We start from the raw sequence: 21,235 nt of genomic DNA on the forward strand, positions 1-21,235 counted from the left end.
CGAAACAAAATAATTTTACGAAATAATTTAAACGTTAAGAAATAGAGAAAATTTTGGCAAACGAAATTAACACGTTGGGGGCCCCGTCACCAAATGATGGTGACGCTCTTCTTGTTCGAGTTAATTAAATATACGACATAAAAATATTAAAAACACATTATACCATACTTTTTATCAATTTATATTCTGCATAATATATTATATTATTTTCTATATCGCATGGTATTCGTTAAAACATTCCAAACACATTTGAGGTGATTTTGGGAACTTCGAACAATAGCTGTGGACTCCTCATTTTCAAATATATTTTCACGCTGTTTACCGAACATTTTCAGAATGAAAAAATCACCGATGTACGTCTCACAAGTATGCTTCTCGACTAAATGAAAGATCCGAGATATCTGCCATGAAATCCATCGTAATACTCTAGCTGGAAGGCTTATCGCTTCCTCCATTTTAGAAATAAATAATCTTTTCTTTACAATAAATCGAAGGGGATAAACAATGCATTCCTGCTTGTCGTTCTATTTACGTTCTGCGTATCGGCGGTCGCGTTTGGACCTCGCAGGAAATTTAGCAGAATCACGCTGAGCGACGAACGTGTTAAATGAGTAGTCAAATTTTGAACAAATTTCTACCTTACAGAGATACTCTCTCCCTTCTAATTAAATTTACATTTACATTCCAATTTATGTATTATTAATCTTTCTTATCAGTCGATGTGTCTTTTTATTCTTTATATAAAAAGAAAAATATGAAAGTATCCGTTCGCGAGAGCGATTATCGTAAAAGATATTTTGACTTTAATTTTGTAAAATTCCCGAATTGTAAGTGGTTCTGTCTTTGTTCCAGGTATATTCACAGTGATGTGTTACAATGTATTATGCGACAAGTACGCGACTCGACAAATGTACGGTTATTGTCCAAGCTGGGCGCTCGATTGGGAGTACCGGAAAAAGGGGATCCTCGATGAGATTCGACATTACGCTGCGGACATAATTAGTCTGCAGGAGGTCGAAACGGACCAATTCTACAATTTCTTCCTGCCGGAACTTAAGCACGATGGCTACGATGGCATATTTTCTCCAAAATCTCGGGCGAAGACGATGGCAGAGAATGATCGTAAATACGTAGATGGTTGCGCCATATTTTATAGAACAGCAAAGTAAGTACGACACTGTTTAAGATCCATCCACTTTTGTGTAGAAAACTAACGAGTAAATCTACAAAAAATTACACTCTTCGACGAGTTTGTACTTTTTCCCAATTTTACAACACTCGGTAGCCGATTCTTCGCGAGCTAAACACGAATCTGCAAACTACCTTTCCCGGAACCCACAGTTTTCGAAGAAATCAATTTTCAACAAAATTGCAAATTTTCCATCTTGCAAATGTTTCGCGCTTTTACCGTTGCACCTATCGAGTTGCTAAGTAGAACATCTCCAAAGTTGAAATTTCTAATCTCCTTGAAAATTGATTTTTCAGAAAACTATTAGTTCTAGGAGGGAAATAAAATTGGGAAAGAAAAATTGTCCATGGTTTCTGAAGCGTAACTTAGGATTATAAATTCTCATTGCTACGATAAAGAGATAAATTCTTATTAATTCGAATAATATCTGTATAATAATAATTATATTTAATAATATAAATTGGAATTCATATTGATCTTTGTATAATTAAATGGCAAATTTTTTAAATTTATCTTTATTTCGTTATAAATATTGGAATTCCGAAAAGCATTTTATATGAACACAATGCAAGATTTTATGCAAATGTAACGCAATCTACGTAACTAGAACCACGTAAAAACTAAAATAATTATTCTCTTGCCAACATTTCTTGACACATCAAGACCTTAAACGATTGCAAACTCCAGTTCTAGTACTTTTCAACTATTCACAGTGGTAATTTATAAGTTGTACTTAGCTGCACATACAGTTTTGCGTAGATGTACAAAACGAACGCTCCGTGATACGCGTAAATTCGAACATATTTCACCATCTTTACAGTTATCTAATTAGCAAAACATGAGACAATGATGGATCGGCACGTTCGTTGCATAATACGTAAAATACAATTAACTTCGTAGCAACTGTTAACTGTACAACTGGCGTACACATCTACCACAACAGAAATTTCTTACCTGGCATTTCCTCCTCGTTATTTGTCAAAATGCAGCAGTTCTCTCACCTGCACAGCTACATGCTAAGAATATAATTTATTACCAGTAGCCATTAGATCTATTTCACTCGCGTATAGTGCTTCTTAAGTGTGTTAAATAATGCCAAATATGCGAACATACTATATACAATTTCCACTCTTAATAATACTGATGTTTCGCTCTGAATCCCATTTGTCGTATTACATTTGAAAAAAATTGTCCAACATAAATTTCGAGGTCGTTGTTCATCTAAAACATAATCAAACATGCTATGTAATTTTCAGAATACTCTCAACAATACTGTCGATTCACGTTGAGTTTCATTTGTGATGTTACGTACGCAAACATTTTTCAAACATAAATTTCGAGGTCGTTGTTCATCTAAAACATAATCAAACATGCTATGTAATTTTCAGAATACTCTCAACAATACTCTCGATTCGCGTTGAATTGCATTTGTGATGTTACGTACGCAAACATTTTTCAAACGTAAATTTCGAGGTCGTTGTTCATCTAAAACATCATCAAACATGCTATGTAATTTTCAGAGTACTCTCAACAATACTGTCGATTCGCGTTGAATTGCATTTGTGATGTTACGTACACAAACATTTTTCAAACATAAATTTCGAGGTCGTTGTTCATCTAAAACATCATCAAACATGCTATGTAATTTTCAGAATACTCTCAACAATACTGTCGATTCGCGTTGAATTGCATTTGTGATGTTACGTACGCAAACATTTTTCAAACATAAATTTCGAGGTCGTTGTTCATCTAAAACATCATCAAACATGCTATGTAATTTTCAGAGTACTCTCAACAATACTCTCGATTTGCATTGAGTTTCATTTGTGATGTTACGTACGCAAACATTTTTCAAACATAAATTTCGACGTCGTTGTTCATCTAAAACATAATCAAACATGCTATGTAATTTTCAGAGTACTCTCAACAATACTGTCGATTCGCGTTGAGTTTCATTTGTGATGTTACGTACGCAAACATTTTTCAAACATAAATTTCGAGGTCGTTGTTCATCTAAAACATAATCAAACATGCTATGTAATTTTCAGAATATTCTCAATAATATCATCGTTTTGCGCTGAATCTCATCTGTCGTATTACAAATAAAAAAAGTTGTCAGACGTCGCTTCATGGCACATATAGAGTGATTGTTAAAATTTTGCGGCACGCCAAAAATACACCGTGGAATACACGAAAATCTGTGATACAACGGAAGATTGTGTGACTCGAAATAAGGCAAAGATCAAGAATAACAGAATTGCCTTGGAAACTTCAACTCTAAGAAAATCGAACTTGCGAACTATTTGTATCTACGTATACTTCACTAATTCTTAATTAAATAGAAATGGACAATTGGCAGATAGTTATTTTACATGCAAAACTAAATCAAAAGTACAGAATAAAAATATACCTGTCGCTTCTATCGCGGATTTATTCCCACAGCGTACATTATATTGGAAAACAGGCTGTTCACACGAGTTATCGTTGTTTTTCTTCGACAGTCTAAAGCCTAAGAGAAAAAATAGTCAGTGACTGATATAATCAGATGTCGCATGTTTGAAAAATTCCTGGGCATACTGGTTGAGAATCACGACGTTAAATGAGATCGATTAACGAGCTGCTTTGCCGATGCATGGTCCTTGGACAGATAGAAAAAGCATAGAGTCGATGAGTCCCAGGCGACATGAAATCTGGAACGACTATAGCGCAGCCAGCCTCGTTAATTATATCTTCACTGGGAATTCATAGAAGCCGTGGTACAGCTTAATAGTATTAGTGTATCGTGGGTCAGTATTAACCCTGTGAAACTCATTCTAAGTTTTGTAACTGAAGACTGAAAGCTACGGGCAGAGTGGTGGAAATATTAGATATCTGCGCTCGCATCTCAAGGGATAACAAGATACGAGACAGAAATGGTCTGCTGCACAAATGGGCTCTGTTAACGGCTAACGCGCAACGAAAGGTACTACATTCAGCATGGACTGTAAGAGAACGCGCAGTTTCTTTAAAGGCCGGTGCAACCGTTGCATCTGTCAGCCACTTTATACACTTAATTCACCGCTCGGCCGCAAAATCCCAGTCGTATAATAAATGCGATGCCAATGTAAGACTAACAATCTAATCTCTGCAAGGACGAAAGACCACCGTTATTTAACGAGTTCCTACTTTCTTCCTGATGCCACAAACTATTCTGCGCTATTTCCACCAACTTTTAATACGTCTTCCGTGTTATGTTACAGCAATCGACGCGTGTACCTTTGTCGATTCATGTACAATCTGTCGTCAATTTTAATCTGTCGTTAATTTTGTAACGTCAAAGCTTCGTAAAACTGCGTATAAACTAAGCAAAATGGTCCTTTGAAGATTCGTTCGTTTTTCATCCATTTGGGAGAAAATCATGGAAAAGGAAGAAACAATGCCCTCGTTGATTGACAATAATCTAGAACAACAGATCATGTACAATTGTAAGATGGTATCCCACTGGGGGTAGCCATCCACATGTTATTTAGCAATTAAGCTAGAAAAATTTACCAAATGTCCAGCTGGACAAATTGTAAACTACAAATTAAATAAAAGATAACTTTTGTTCGAAAAAACATCCCACTAACTTCACTAAAGAAATAAAATAGTCAAAATCAAAGATCGTATCCCACTGGAGGTAGCCATCCACATGTTATTTAGCAATTAACTTAGAAAAATTTATCAAATGTCCACCTGGACAAATTGTAAACTACAAATTAAATAAAAAAAAAACTTTTGTTCGAGAAAACACCCCACTAACCTTACTAAAGAAATAAAATAGTCAAATTCGCAGATGGTATCCTACTGGGGGTAGCAATCCACGTGTTATTTAGCAATTAACTTAGAATAATTTACCAAATGTCCACCTGGACAAATTGTAAACTACAAATTATATAAAAAAAAAACTTCTGTTCGAGAAAACACCCCACTAACCTTACTAAAGAAATAAAATAGTCAAATTCGCAGATGGTATCCTACTGGGGGTAGTAATCCATGTGTTATTTAGCAATTAAGTTAGAAAAATTTATCAAATATTCAGCTGGACAAATTGTGAACTACAAATTAAATAAAAAAAATCTTTTGTTCGAGAAAATACCCCACTCACCTCACTAAAGAAATAAAATAGTCAAAATCAAAGATCGTATCCCACTAGGGGTAGCAATCCACGTGTTATTTAGCAATTAAGTTAGAAAAATTTACCAAATGTCCACCTGGACAAATTGTAAACTACAAATTATATAAAAAAAAACTTCTATTCGAGAAAACACCCCACTAACCTTACTAAAGAAATAAAATAGTCAAATTCGCAGATGGTATCCTACTGGGGGTAGTAATCCACATGTTATTTAGCAATTAAGCTAGAAAAATTTACCAACTGCCCAGCTGGACAAATTGTAAACTACAAATCAAATGAAGAAAAACTTTTGTTCGAAAAAACACCTCACTCACCTCACTAAAGAAATAAAATAGTCAAAATCAAAGATCGTATCCCACTGGGGGTAGCCATCCACATGTTATTTAGCAATTAACTTAGAAAAATTTACCAAATATCCAGCTGGACAAATTGTAAAGTACAAATTAAATAATAAAAAAAAATGATTTAAATTTTCTTTCATTCGCTACTGTATGTAATCGATCGGTCTCCACTCTACTTATTTTGAATTCGTCAGTCTCCGTTTAGCTGTGCCATTTAAAATTGACTAACTGAACAATTGCGAATCTGTTTTCGTTCATTATCAGCTTTTGCAAAAACGCTGATGTGTTCTACGTGACGCCTACTCGATATCTATGGGTAACGTTGCTTCCATGTTGTTTAGAGGTTCTTGTAAGATCGTAAGAGGGATGATGGCTTGTAATGGAGTTTCAGAGAAGAATATACTGGCCAGCTATACGTGCTGCACATAACAGCGAGAGAAATCTGTATTCTACATGGTGTACGTGATACGCCTTCTTATAAGTTTGCCAACGAAAATCCTCTGACTATCGTATCCAAGTTGCAAAGTTTCTTTTTCACTCAACGAAATTGAGTTTCGTTAATCACTCGTGGAATTTTTATGCAAACACATCAACAAGAAAAATGATTTCTTCGATCAGTCCTTTGTATCACGTAACAGAAGCATACTAATTTTGTAGCGATCGAATTCGCTAATTCTATAGGCACGTTCGTACAACTTGAAATATGATAAAGCGATACGACTTAACTAAATTTAATTAAAGTAATACATTCACGTTATTATACAATTATACGATAAAGTTGGCGTTAATTCGTCATAATCGATGAATTTGTTTTTCCATCCACTGTATTACACTCTTCGATATCGTGTAATACAGTAATATTCAAAAATGAGTACAGGTACATTTTAAAGGGACGAAATCTTTTGAAAAAAGTATGAAAAGATCATAAAACATAAATTAATAGTAAGAAACATGAACGAGGCTGTGTAGGCGTGTCAATATTACACGGACCTCGTTTTTAGGAAGCGTACAACCTCGTTGCTGACTTTTATTGTATATCAAGTTTTTTTTTCTTTTTTTTCTTTTTTTTTTTTCTTATTTGGTAGACTATTTACAATCAATTCTCATAGAGAATTATAAGTAAAGTATATCAAGTTAAAGAATGCTATATCTCAATTGCTGTTATAATTCGAAAAAGATTATTGTTACGAAATTAACAGTGAAACACAATTTCGTGTCGTTCTAATCCATTTGTTCCTTGTTTTCCGACAGATTTACATTAATAAAAGAGCATTTAGTCGAATTTAACCAATTGGCAATGGCAAATGCGGAAGGTTCTGACAACATGCTAAATCGAGTAATGCCAAAGGATAATATTGGATTGGCTGCCCTGCTTAGGACCAAGGAAGCTGCTTGGGACAACGGTGAGTGATCTTACGAGCCTAAATATAATGAATAAATGGATCAAATATTATTATGATTACTGCATACATTATCGTCCACAAGTATAATATTTGGACACTTCCAAATTATTGCAAATATATAAAATTTATCATGAAACTGTAATTTAATTTCAGTACATATTGCTGAAAAGTTAATATTACAGTAGCTAATATTAATATAAATAGAACAAAATAGCTAATTTTAAATAATTAGAACAAAAGAGGTGAGTGAAATACGTGTCAGCTGTGTATGTGTTATATGTACATGCAATACATTTCTCTTTGCAACAAACAGAATGTTCCAATGGTTGTAACCCAAACATAATATTTTTACTCTTCATGTTCATCTTATTTCAATTTCGTAGAACTACTCTTTAAATTTCTATCAATCTTCGTTTGAACACCCTGTATACGTATATTTTGACACACGGTTTGCCACTTTCAGCACACTCGCTCCTGGATCATAAAATCATATCAATTTAGTATCAGCGATTTTTCTTTGTCAAGGAAGTTTCACTAATGAACGGTTTCAAAATTTCAAAGTAATTTTGAGAATTCTTGCTGCAGTCAGAAGAACTGTTTTCACCAAAACATTGTCTTTCAAATATTCGAAATCTTCGCATGCTCTCGTGAATATTCCTACGTATTAAACATGTATCCCTTAAGTGCAAGGAAACTCTATTATTTCTATTATTCAGAAGATTTTGTTTAAGTATTTGCATTATGCCCGTAGTGGGACAAATTTTGCTTTAGAAGCAAAGCTATTATTTGATTTACAGGTCTCAGCTCTAAACTAAATATTACTGTGAACGAGAAATATAATCATGTATATTTTCCATGTAATTAATCATATTAGCTTCGTACGAACGAACTTGTAAACCTGTCACTGCCTTAGATATAATTACAAAATCGTAACAAGCAGACCATTACAAAGTCGAGCGAATCAAACATGCATATTAAAAAGCGAATGGCATTTGATCATGATACAGAGGTGTTCGAATCGCAAAAGCAGTCAACAAAACATACTGGTAGACAGTATTCGATATAGGAGCAATTTCTTAATTAATTGCGAGTCATAGTCGTGCTAGCATAAATCGAGGAGCGCGTTTCGTATCACCTGAAGAAGATGAAGTGGCACAAGTTCGTAGACTACATATACGCGAGCAGCCTTATAATTCATGACGCAGAGATGCCAGAATGTCAATCCTATCTCGGGTAGCCATCTAGCAAACGTCCCCTTACATGTCACACGATCCACTTTTTTTACGAGCGTATTAACTCACGAGTAGAGGCTATCTCAAAATATAACTACTTGCGCGTGTTACGTGTCCAGCTAGTAGCTAGGGACACCACATCTACTACGCTCCCCTGTCTATCGGTATAGAGTGGTGTAAAAACGTGGGAAAAGGGCATCTCTTATCCGCAACTCTAATTTCGTTGAATTTCGAATATATCGTAGAAGGGAGAGCCCTGAGTAACGTGCAGCTTATCCGAGGCGTGAGACGATCGCGGTTCAAAAGTTACGAGAAAAAGAAAATTGTACAGGTCGTATTGCATTTACTCGAATGTAAGTGGCTAAAAATGAAATTGCATATGCATTTGAATGGGATTGCGATCCTAATATGTCGTGTCAAGGTATGGCTAGGTTCGGCTAAGTTAGGTTGATGCCGAGAAGCAGATTCCTTGAATTCGGCCTGGGGAACCCCATCTCGCTGGTGGTTTCGGTGGTAAATAAGAAAACTAGAGTGGGTTAGACCTAACCTACTTATATCGAAGTGAACGTAACCTAACAAGTACAATTTTCTTTTTCTCGTAACTTTTGAACCATGATCGTCCCAAGTCTCGGACAAAGAACATGTTACTTAGGATTGTCCTCTTTACAAGATATCCGAAAGTCAATAAAATTAGACCTGAATCCCCCCTTTTCATCCAATTCATGGAAATTTTGTTGAGCTATGTATGAAAAATTACAGTCAGAGAGGAAAATAGGTGTGCAGGTAATGGAAATAGATATCAATGAAACTATGTTAAATATACGAATTAATTTCAATTGTTTAGTAAATGATCTATGTAGTAATATGTATAAGTATAAATATTTATACAACTACTGTGTAAATACTTCTAGATTCTAGATGCTACACATAATTGAATTAGTAATTTGGTATAATAAAAGTATATTTCAAACTTATGTAGGAAATGCAGTTACCTTTAACAACTTTCTAAAAAGCTTTCGAAATTTTTGTACGTTCTTTCTAACTCGAATAAGTAACAAGTGACAAAAATTGTCAAGTCGGCAATTTTGATTTTCAAATAGCTTTCAAATAACTTAATATCGATTGATGAATCGATATACGTTATAGATATCGATAATTTTTTAATTTTTATCGGCTGTGTTGTTATCCGCTTATCGACTGGGATATGTATTATTTCAAACTGCGCCATCATGTAGCAAACGCAAGAACTAGTAGACTGTTACTTCATAACCTAGTAACTTATGTGAATGTGTCAATTGCAGTTACAATTTTGGTGCAATTTCGAATTAAAAAGAAATAAATTTATATATTATAAAAGATATTAAACACAAATGTCTGGTTATACTGGACAAGAAAATTATTGGGGACAATCTCCTCAAAGCCACTATAACTTTGATTCCGCTGGCTTTGATCAACCTAACCAACAATTCGAATTTCAAACATATAATGATCAACAAGCTGGTGATTATGCATACGCGCAAAAAGGTTATCCTGTTCTCGATCCTGTTCAAAGTACATTTGCTGGTGGTACGTACCGTAAAAATAATTTTAAAACAGATTTCAATTAAGATGGTCTTAGAGAAATCAATATTTTAGGATCAGCTGGATTTGTAGACGAAGAAGAAGAACCACCTCTGTTAGAAGAATTGGGCATCGATCCTGATAGAATATTACAAAAAACATTAGCTGTATTAAATCCATTTCATAGAAAAGCGCAAATAGACGATGCGAACTATTTACTTCAGGATTCAGATTTAGCTGGACCGGTAGCATTTTGTTTAATGCTCGCCGGGTTTCTCTTATTAGCTGGTTCAAAAGCACATTTCGGTTATGTTTACGGTTTAGCTGTAACATCGTGCATTTTGATGTATATCCTGCAATCGTTAATGAGCAGTTCTAGTAATATCACATTGTCTTCTGTGGCATCTGTGTTAGGTTATTGCTTATTACCTGTAGTAGTCCTTGCTGGTCTAAGTGTTTTTACAACTTTGCGAGGCCCGATCGGCTTATTTCTTGCCATGTTTGCAGTTGCTTGGTCAACTTTATCTGCATCTAGGCTCCTTACAACTATGTCAGGAGAAGAAAATCAACGACTTCTTATTGCATATCCTTGTGCTCTCCTTTATGGTGTTTTTACATTGATGATAATATTTTAGCAAAATTTTTATACTTTTGCTATCTTCTTATATAAAGCTACTCATTATGATTAAATATTTAATGCAATATATAACATAATGATATATTTGTGTGCTGAATCACATAAATATACAATCACATTTATACAATATTATCAATTACAAATAAAGATCAATACATTGCTAAACATGTATTGTTACTTAAAGCATCTCATCCTGAAAATGTATCAATGTGACATTTTATATATTGTAATAATGTAATTTACACATATGTACAATACATTTTCTGAATATATTACCATAAGTTATTCCATTATTTTATAAGTTTTAAATAAATTGTACAATAACCAACTATTGTTCTCATCTTTCATATCAGTGTGATATTAGATCGTGTATAGATTATTCTATCATTTCCACTACTTTAGTGTAATTTATAAAATCGTACAAGTAAATAAATTTGAATCAGACGGATCAAATATCATATGTTTTCAAAGAATGAGATGTGCATAAAAATAAAACTTATGTATATAACTTATACATAGTTATTATGGTTTAATATTTTATTGTAATTCATCAAATTTCTACAACACACATGTGTATATAATTTTAATGTCTTCCTTCTGCATTAATTATTAATAATTGTTCGATTTAGATGATATTTTCATATACAAGAAGAAAGAATTGCGTTAATAGAATTAATTAGCAGTTACCCTAAACTTGTAGTTAGAACATAGTGATATAAACTCAGTTGAATTTCAAGATAGATAGTTACTTCTTGCAAAATACTAATGTAATGAAATAAATATCGTATTTAATGAAAAACGATTATGAAAAGATTATCTCAACAATAAATTCAAGTTTATTATTTCTCTGAAAAGGCATTATCATTCTTTTGTGTTATAAATATTTCTCTTGTTATTTTCCTCTTACTATTCGCCTCTTGCAGATTGATTAATAACCGCAACTTTGCGTTAATATTTTTTCGGTCAGTAGTAATATTCCCTCTTTGGTATCCGTTGTTGAAATAAATTATTATCCAAGATTAATTTATTCGACAATCATCATAAAATTCGATCCTGTCCTAATAAGTACACGACATTATAAATTTAATATAATATTATTTAGTTCAATTAATTGATTTATTTGCTTTACATTGAATAATTAATAATAATTATAATTAATGTCCACAACTGTTCTCTAATCATATTAGCAATACGTATTAAAATCTATGGAATTAATTATTACTATATTTTACAAATATTTGCCATTTACTATTTAATATATGATTTTAATATCCATAATTCATCAGCTGTTTCTTAATCAAATCATTTGAATAAAATTTACAAATATTCGGCGAGACATTAAATTATGTTCACTAAAAGTAAAGCAATACTATTTGGTATTTTTTCAGGCCTTCCATCTGATCCAGCACAAGTTCAACAACCGATTTTAGTTTGCACGGCCCATATTCATTGGGATCCAGAATTTTGCGACGTTAAATTAATACAGACAATGATGCTCAGTAATGAATTACGTTCCATTTTGGACCAAGCTGGCCAGTCTTTCAGACCTGGTCACAAGCCTGATTCTTCCAATGTTCAGTTATTACTTTGCGGTGACTTCAATTCTCTACCTGATTCCGGTAAACTATACTATCATTTATATCTTATACGTTAGCTTTACATACAATTTTACACGATACTTTATTTTCTAAAATGCTCTGAATTGTCCGAAAAGGTCGATTTCTTGCACTTTTTGGAGAGGCAATATTTGAACACGTCGAAAAAGATGAAAGATTGTTTTCTTCACGTGTCTTTCGAAACAACGTTCATTACGATTGGTTGGTTTCTCAGGATAATATTTTAGATATAGTAGAAAGTAGAATACATTGTCGAGATTTAAAAGATTTCTTTTTCAACCAGAAAAAGGTATCACTGAAACACCAAATGATGTGTGTGATGTCCACAGAAAAGATTGTCTATCTGATAGAACTATTCACAAATAATTCGCTAACTTTAGAGAAGAAAACTTCAATTAAGAACGTCTTGAAACTCTTAAAAGGCTACCGTGAGTTTAGTAAAGTTTCGTAAAGTTTACTAAAGTAAGATTAAATTATAAGATTAAAGTTTTAATAGACTGTATGTATAATACACATATTTCTCGAACTTTCGCCTTCGTTGACGACTCTACCGAGGGACGCAGTACCGAGAGAAGCCTAAATTATGGCACTCTCGAGTGCCTGTTACTTTGATATAATAATTTTTATAAGAAAAAAGCGAGCGATCGTTTCGTATACTTGAGTTTCGCGTTCCCTGACACTATTTTCCATCGACGATCAAACGAAAATGTTTAAACAAAATCAAAGCATTAATTGCAAATAGTTCGTTGTATATTGCACGGAAATCAGTAAAAAGAAAAATTCCGATACATATCGTATTGTATGAACAACCAAGTATATTAAAATGTATGGCTTCCTTATTTGCTGAAAAATCAGAACAGGCTAACGCAATATATAGAGTATCTTAAAATGTAGAGTATCGTTTAAAATTGTAAAATGTAAATGTAAATGCAAAAGAATCAAAATTTAGTCGCCGCTCGATAAGTGGCTAATACCGATACGAGTCGAACACTTTAAACCTGATTGTAGAAGACATTACAATTCGACATCGTAGCCTAACCCACGAGCATCTCCGAACATTTATATTATCAGTGAAATCAGTTGTTGGAAATAAAATATATATTATAACCTGTTAACCGCAGCGTTATACCAACTCAACCAGCCCTATTATCCCAACTGAAATAAGGGGATCGATCTGTTCGCAGCGTCGATTATTATAATCGTAACATAATAAAATCGAATAAGACATTTATAAATAATACGTTGATTTCGTCCCTTTTTCCTTTATTATTGAAACACTTAGGTTGACTAATCTAATTTTGTTTCAAATATTAAATAATATTTTTATTACATAATGTGATAATATTTATATCTGATATTTTTTGTCTTTTTACATTTATTTAAATATTTTTTTTTTTTAGGTGTAATTGAATTTCTTACTTCGGGACGAGTAGCGGCTGATCACCGTGACTTTAAAGACTTAGCTTATAAATCATGCTTACAGAAGATCTCTGGTTGCGATAAACCTAATGAATTCACTCATTCTTTTAAACTTGCATCTGCATATAGTGAAGATATCATGCCCTACACTAATTATACGTAAGTTTTACTTATACGTTATGTTAATACCTTGTTTTTATTTCATATAGAATGGAAGATAAGATCCCAGCTCTCCCCTTTCTTATAGATTCGAATTCAAAGGTATAATAGATTACATTTTCTACTCGAAACAAAGTATGGTACCATTAGGACTTTTAGGTCCTCTAAGTGCAGATTGGTTTAAAGAACATAAAGTAGTTGGTTGTCCACATCCACACGTTCCATCTGGTAAGACAATAAAGAAACGAAATTTCTATGATGCTTCGTAAAGCTTAATGAAATCTTTCTACAAAATATAATCGACATTTATATATTAAATATAAATTAACTGTTTTTTTCAGATCATTTTCCTTTATTAGTAGAGCTTGAAATGACACCAACAGTAGGAACAAGCAATGGATTGATCTCACGCAGGTAGCAACCGCTGCGATCTAGGCCCAAATAAATATAAGGGAATAACAAAAGATAATAAGAAAGAAATCCCCATCACATTTTCTCTTACTTCTGGCTCTAGCAATATCACTCGCAGTCGACAGTTACTTCAATAGTGAATGTTACAAATACTCCATATTACCGCACATTCGACACAAGTTATTAGATACTGATGAATAATTCTAATGACCAGGTGAAGGGAGGTGTGTTGTAATGCGTTTAGCCCATGTATAGTGTATTGCATTTTTAAGAACTAACTTTCCCATATTAAGAGTATTTTAATCTTTACTACCATCGTAATATGTAGATACCTATTTTCCTACAAAAAGATATTCCGATCAAGCCTCTGTGATATTCACATTAACAATTGGAACAACTCACATATTTATTAACAAATTAGTATCTACTAGAAAATCCCTAATCTCTTCCTAAATGTCATTACAACATTCTCCAAGCCAACTTTTTGATAAGAATGCTGCCATCCAATGAGAAATTGTATTTTTAAAGAAAACAAAAACAAAAAATATGAAAACATACACACTATACTGGGCTGTGCGAAGTGATTGGAGTTAACTTAACGATTTCAATGCAAGTACAAATCTGTTCTTATTGGCCACGTATATTGAGAATGATAATGTTATATAAGTAAATAGATAATATTGTAGCGAGTGTATTTGTAAGTATAATAATGTAATGATGTTCATCATTCACAGTATCCTGAAAATCAGTTGACATTCATTCATTAGACGTTCAGTTCCAGTTACTATAAATAACGAATACTAATTTACTACTTGTTAATTCAGTTGCATATAATCTAAATTGTATAGCAAAACTTATTTTTTTTAATCTTACTTTGTATTATATATTTCTTCTTTAAATTTTCAGGGTTTGTAAGTATTGTTATATTAAATACAATGATTTTTTGAGTCAGTAATAGCGAACTTACTAAGCGTTTATAATTTTTATCTAACATAGTTCAACGCAAAAATGAAGATTGGAACAAATTTCTATCCATTTATTTCTCATACAACATCTGTTTCTGTAAGGAAAATGTATACAATTTCATTTATCATCAACGTAATATTTTATTGTATCATAATACATTTTATTATTCTGCACAAAAAATGTTATAATATCTTTGTAAATGTTTTATAAATATTTTAGTAGGCCTCAAATAGTAATAGAAGATTACAATTGAAACATTTTCATATTTTAATGTTACATAGTATCATCATAACAAATATAGAAATTTATTATTTTTAATTAATTATTGATTATTGATACAAATAAATAAATATATATATAATATATATATAATATATATAATATATATAATATATATAATAATAATAATATTTTTAAATAATCTTATATTATTAATATATATTTATATATATAATATATTCGTATATATTTATATATTTATATATATAATATATTCGTATATATATATTTATATTTATATATATATGTATATGTATACATAATAGGTTCCAAAACGTTAATATTTTTCTGATAATGCTTTTAGTTTTTTCATTAAAAACAAGCTACTTTTATTTTTTATGTAATTAAATACAAAACGTGTATACGAAGAGCAGTAATTCAAAGTAAGATCTTCAACTTCAGCAATTGTAAAGGTTGCTTAGATGTACCTAAATACTTGTTAGCATTTATAATGACTAGTGTTCCTACACATTTTATAAACAAAACGGCACTACCGATATACTGTATAGTTTTCATAATGAAAACTATCAAATGGGCTTGTCTTCTATTCACATTTGACAAAAGCAACAACTGAATTATGCAAGTAGTAAACGATTAGTTTAACAAAGACATGTGTGTAGTAAATGTTGTATAAAGTAGGTAATTACAATATAGTTTTAATTAATGAAGATAGAAGTGGCAATCCCTATTTGTATATGCATTCACAAATAAACACACGATAATAGAACATACATACAAAATATGCTAGGATAATTATTCATAATTTCGAGCCAATTTCTCTTTATCTTATTTAAAAAATTTTGCATCCAATTTTAAAACTTATCATGATATGAATGAAGTAAATGATATCTGATGTTAATACTTTTTCAAATTCAATTGACGCAATTTTCTTGGTAATATCAATATTAAATGCTTTTGACTTCCGCATATCTTTCTTTCTAATGTACTATTAGTATTATAAATTTTATTATTTGCTACATAGTATAAAATTTCTTATAACAAAATAAAATTTGTCAGAATAATCATTAATCTTCAAGTAATATCAAATATTAAATCACAATTGAATATTTTTATTTTAAAATATATCTGTGTCTTTTATGTGAAACGGAATCGATATTAGACCTTATAATATCTGCTATTTTCAAAAAATAAATTTTTCTTACAAGCATAATATTCGAAACATTTTATTTCAAATAATTATTTTGTCATTCTGACATTCAACAGATTCAGATAAGTAGGTATCTTTCTAAATTTCTGTTCATAATTTGCAAGATATATTTCAGGAACGAAATATATATTTCTTATAGCAATTATATTTTGTTGGGGAAATATTAAAACAAGGCAGAGGAACTAATGATTTATTTAAAGCATTAATAAAACAAATACATAATGTCCTTTGTTTTAATAATGATGAAAGCATTAGATAACAACATGTGTTTTCATGCATTTTGGCTGACACAAATGCCATATGCCATAGTATTCAAAATAGCTTTGTTAAATAGAAGCTCGGAAGGATTAATGATCAATATCACATTCTTGCTTAGAGTTTATGTATGTACTTTGAAGTACTATGGTTCTCAGAATGTATAAAAATATGAATTTAGGTAATAAAGAAAAAAAGAAGAATATCAAAAAATTGAACATTAATTGGCTGACACATAACAACTACAAAAATTGCATCATTAATCAAAAATTTATGTAATGAAAGTTAATATTTAACTTTGTTATACTATGTAATAAATCGAGAACCGCAGTTCTTCAATATAGTAACACTACTTTCGCTAATGTGCTTTCATATAAGCTATAATACAAAGAAGATTGTAAAAAGCATCGACAATTTCATATAATTTCTTGTTTTAAGAATATATACATAGTATCCCTTGTTATAAAATAAAGATAGCAGCACTCTTACAAAAATCTTAAATATGTCTTAAACAGTTCGATGAATTCTTATAAAAAATTTAGTGGTCCATTTTCATTTGTATAATTGATATACATATATGAAATTTATAAATGTTACCCTAATGCTATTACACAAAATTTATATAATGACATATTTTATACATCGGAAGATTATCAACATTTTGTAAACAATTTGAAAACATCGGAAAAATACCATATCCGTGCTTGAAAAATTCTGATCACTGATATGGCATACATATTTGTGTGTATATAAAAGAAATCAACTGTTTACAATTTAATTAGATGTAACAGTATTAACAATTGATATATGTGATAAAAAAAACTATATAAGACGTTTATAATGAAGGCAGTTAACAAACATTCTAGAATTTACATTATTTTGTTTAACAACATTCTTGTTTAGCAATATTTCATTTTAATACATATGAAACAATACTTCTTCTACTATATTAAAACAAAAAGTCTAGTCAATTAGCGCTGTATTAAAATTAGATTATTACACATTTTTTAACGAATTCTTCTTTATATATCAATATTTGTAGAATTGATTATAAATAAATGAATTATTTAAAAGATGAGATGATTACATACGTATGACAATAAATGGAGTACTTAGATAGAATTAAAGAATCATTTAGATAAACATTTACTTTTAATGAACAGAAATCATACATTAATGAAATACATTAGTTCATTTCAATCCACTTTGTGTGTAAATATATGAGTTTGTGAAATTTTGTTTCAATTAATATTAAATTTTTTTACGTTTAATGAATTAATGCTGCAGGAAGGATATATCAATATTGAAAGATGTATTTTTAAGATAAAAAAAAATATAATTATAAAATTTATTCTGGTATTAGTAAACAAGCAGTTAATTACTTTATATACATATACATATATTTTAATACAACTTTACATACACTTTACATTCCATATTCATAAAGATATAAATGATCAAGTAATGATTTTATTGTGAAATATTATATTTTTGAATATAATATTTAATACCTTAATTAGTACTTATATTAGAACAAAATTTCACTAGAAATCATAGATTATTTCTTTGTGAAACCCACTAAATTTTATAACAAAAACAAAAATGTACTAAATTGTTATAAATGTTTAGAATTAACTGGAATGACGCTGAATAATAAAATGATATATAAAATATTGACAATATGAGAATTCATCGAACTGATATAATATGATTTCAATTATAAATTTAAAAATGTTTCTTGCATATAATTCGCATATTTACAATTTTATCTTATTAAATTCATAAATGAGTTTAAAAATAGTTATGGAATTTTTTAAATATGTTAATTTTCAATCTTCTGAGCTCCTTCATACAATATGTAGAAGATTCAATATCAGTTTTAATTAACTAGTAATAGGTAAACAGTTTTATGTGATTAAAAATATATTAGAGTTGTCAGTCTTGTATGATGTGAACACAATGTTTTGTTTGAAATGTTTGGTACATCTTTAACAGTTTGATCAAACGTATGTAGTCAATGCCTTTACCTTTCTGTACTCTGTAATTTTGGGCATACTACGTAATATAAGTATATATACATAAATATAAAATGACACTATACGCGCAATGTTAATAGAATAATATTGCTTTTAAATTAAGTCCAACAATATAACAAAACGTATAGATTTGAAATTACCACACTGTAATAGTGTTTAATAATAATAATTTATCAGAATGTAGTATATAATATACTTATTTATTAATATATACGTACATATATATAACATAATATTTAAAAATATATTTGCATTTAGCAGTTATATGATATAATATAACAAACGACACCAAAAGAACCATTTTTAATACAAGACATTTTATAATAATTATTTATTCATAAAAATATTACTTTTTTTAGTTTGTCGCACGTGATACTAGAATTCTTACTAATATCTTAATATTGAACAAATATTTTATAATTGTCTGGATTGAAAAACGTATGGCTTATTAAAATCAATATACTACAATTATAATTTGCAGTATATAGCCATTTTTATATATTATGTTTCTGCCAACGGTCTTATAATAAGTAGAAATAATACAATAATAGAACTAATGCAAAATACGACATAATTTTTTTAACATAATCCCAAAGATAATTTGATATAAATTATTCTATAATTTCATTTCGTATTGCCTCGTGTATGTGATTTATTTGCTTGAACAAAGTGCAATGTTAATTATATTCTATGTAATATTGCGTGATAGTGTCGATTTTTGACTTCCATAAATAAGAATAGAATTATATTAGAGTACAATAAGACAAGCACAGCACATTTCAGTCTGTACTTTTATAAGAACACGATAACAAATTATAAACATTGGAACATAATTCTTGCGTCCATCATAAGAATAATTACATTTCAGTGTTAATATTGTAAATTCAATCAGATTTCGTGTACGCTTTTGGAAATTTTTTACCTGCTATATTGGAAATGTTGGAATCAAGACTTATTTTATTAGAGTCTTTGTTTTGTCTCTAAAGGTAAAAAATATTAATTTAAGCAAATAATTTAATCACTGAAAGAATAAAATTCTTTAAAAACGTATGATATAATTATTATAATATATAGTTACACAAAATTTTTTAAATATCAATTTTTTAAACAATGAATTTTTAATGATTAAATATCTTCTAAAAATATATTTTTAAAGCGATGTCATTTTTACTTAAAATATGTCATGTACGATATACTGCATAATCATAAATTTGTAAATTCTATTCACAATTTTATATAAGAATGTCTCATCATAATAATTCTTCATATAAACATACTATAAATTTATTGCCAACTATAATTGTAATTTTAATTTTTTCACTTAATTAGTTAATGATGATTCCTCATTACTATATACCTATATAAATACTCAAAGATCTATTGAAAGTACAAATATGTAGCAACACGATCCTGATTGAATAATGGAAGAAAAGAGTTGTAAAGACATACTAGAGGAGAGAATGTGTCTAGTAGAATATATAAAAGTTTGAATGCTCTGTCAGTTTGCACTTAAATATCTTTTTATTTAAATACCTATCTTAAAATAATATGTAATTTACTTTTTATTGAAAATGCAATGATTGTATATGGGCTGCGTTTGAGTCATGATTGAATGTAACAGTTTATTAACTAACATAAAATAAATTAATAATATTCAGAAAATAAAATAATTACATGCTTATTATTATATGGAATAAAATTATATATGAACTTTTTTGTTCTATATAAAATTTGTCAAAATTATATGGAAAAAAAACGCTATTGAATTATATCAAAATATGATACTTTTAAAGTTGTATTTAGAATATATTTAATGTTAAAAGTTGTACAGTAAAAGAATGCATATTATAGTAAATTAATAGTACATATATCATAGATTTATGTTTATTTTTATACAATATAATTTTTATGATAATCATAGCTAACATTAAAGTCAGTCACATGTCAAGGATAAATTATATTACTTATACATATACATATATAACATCAGTTTTGTTTTATACTGTTACTATTAGTTTCATTTTAACTGAACAATGTAACTAATTGGTTAAAAGTAAATATAATCAAAAAGTAAATTTTAGTAGCTGATATTTTATACAAAAAAATATCGACTATTTTAATTATTTTATGTTTATTTTTACAATTCTAAATTGAATATTATAAGTGGTCAAAAACCATGTTCCTTGCATATAATTTCGAATAATAAAAATCTACAATAATCTTCAATGACTTATTATCATCTTTTACATGCATTTGTTAAATAAAATAAATATACACTTCGTAGTAAATTGCATTCGTAATCGGAATGTAATTTAAATAGATGACCAAACTTTGGTATCATATTTTACTTTTTCTAATAAACATTCAAATTAAGTAGTCGCAAGTAATGATATTATTTCTGCTCTTGA

General features: G+C 29.8%; 2 protein-coding genes across 7 annotated transcripts in view; both read left to right on the top strand.

Moving 5' to 3' along the window:
* Twin (CCR4-NOT transcription complex subunit 6-like twin) overlaps window positions 1-14,347 on the top strand; it is a 185,820-nt gene extending 171,473 nt beyond the window's left edge. For all 6 annotated transcript variants that reach the window (XM_072001097.1, XM_072001094.1, XM_072001096.1 and 3 more), the window contains 6 exons: window positions 853-1,165; window positions 6,938-7,089; window positions 11,907-12,137; window positions 13,535-13,712; window positions 13,801-13,940; window positions 14,054-14,347. In XM_072001097.1, coding sequence (XP_071857198.1) covers window positions 867-1,165; window positions 6,938-7,089; window positions 11,907-12,137; window positions 13,535-13,712; window positions 13,801-13,940; window positions 14,054-14,130 — 1,077 coding nt within the window. In that variant the 5' untranslated portion in view covers window positions 853-866 and the 3' untranslated portion in view covers window positions 14,131-14,347. The remainder of the gene's footprint in view (window positions 1-852; window positions 1,166-6,937; window positions 7,090-11,906; window positions 12,138-13,534; window positions 13,713-13,800; window positions 13,941-14,053) is intronic.
* Window positions 9,566-11,030, top strand: Yip1d1 (Yip1 domain-containing 1). Its single transcript, XM_072001099.1, has 2 exons — window positions 9,566-9,887; window positions 9,957-11,030. Exons 1-2 carry the CDS (start codon window positions 9,692-9,694, stop codon window positions 10,514-10,516), a joined length of 756 nt encoding a protein of 251 aa, XP_071857200.1. The 5' UTR covers window positions 9,566-9,691; the 3' UTR covers window positions 10,517-11,030.
* Window positions 14,348-21,235: the final 6,888 nt, after the last annotated feature.

Source organism: Bombus fervidus, chromosome 4 (genome assembly GCF_041682495.2).
Source record: "Bombus fervidus isolate BK054 chromosome 4, iyBomFerv1, whole genome shotgun sequence".
In the NCBI taxonomy this organism is placed as follows: Eukaryota; Metazoa; Arthropoda; class Insecta; order Hymenoptera; family Apidae; genus Bombus; species Bombus fervidus.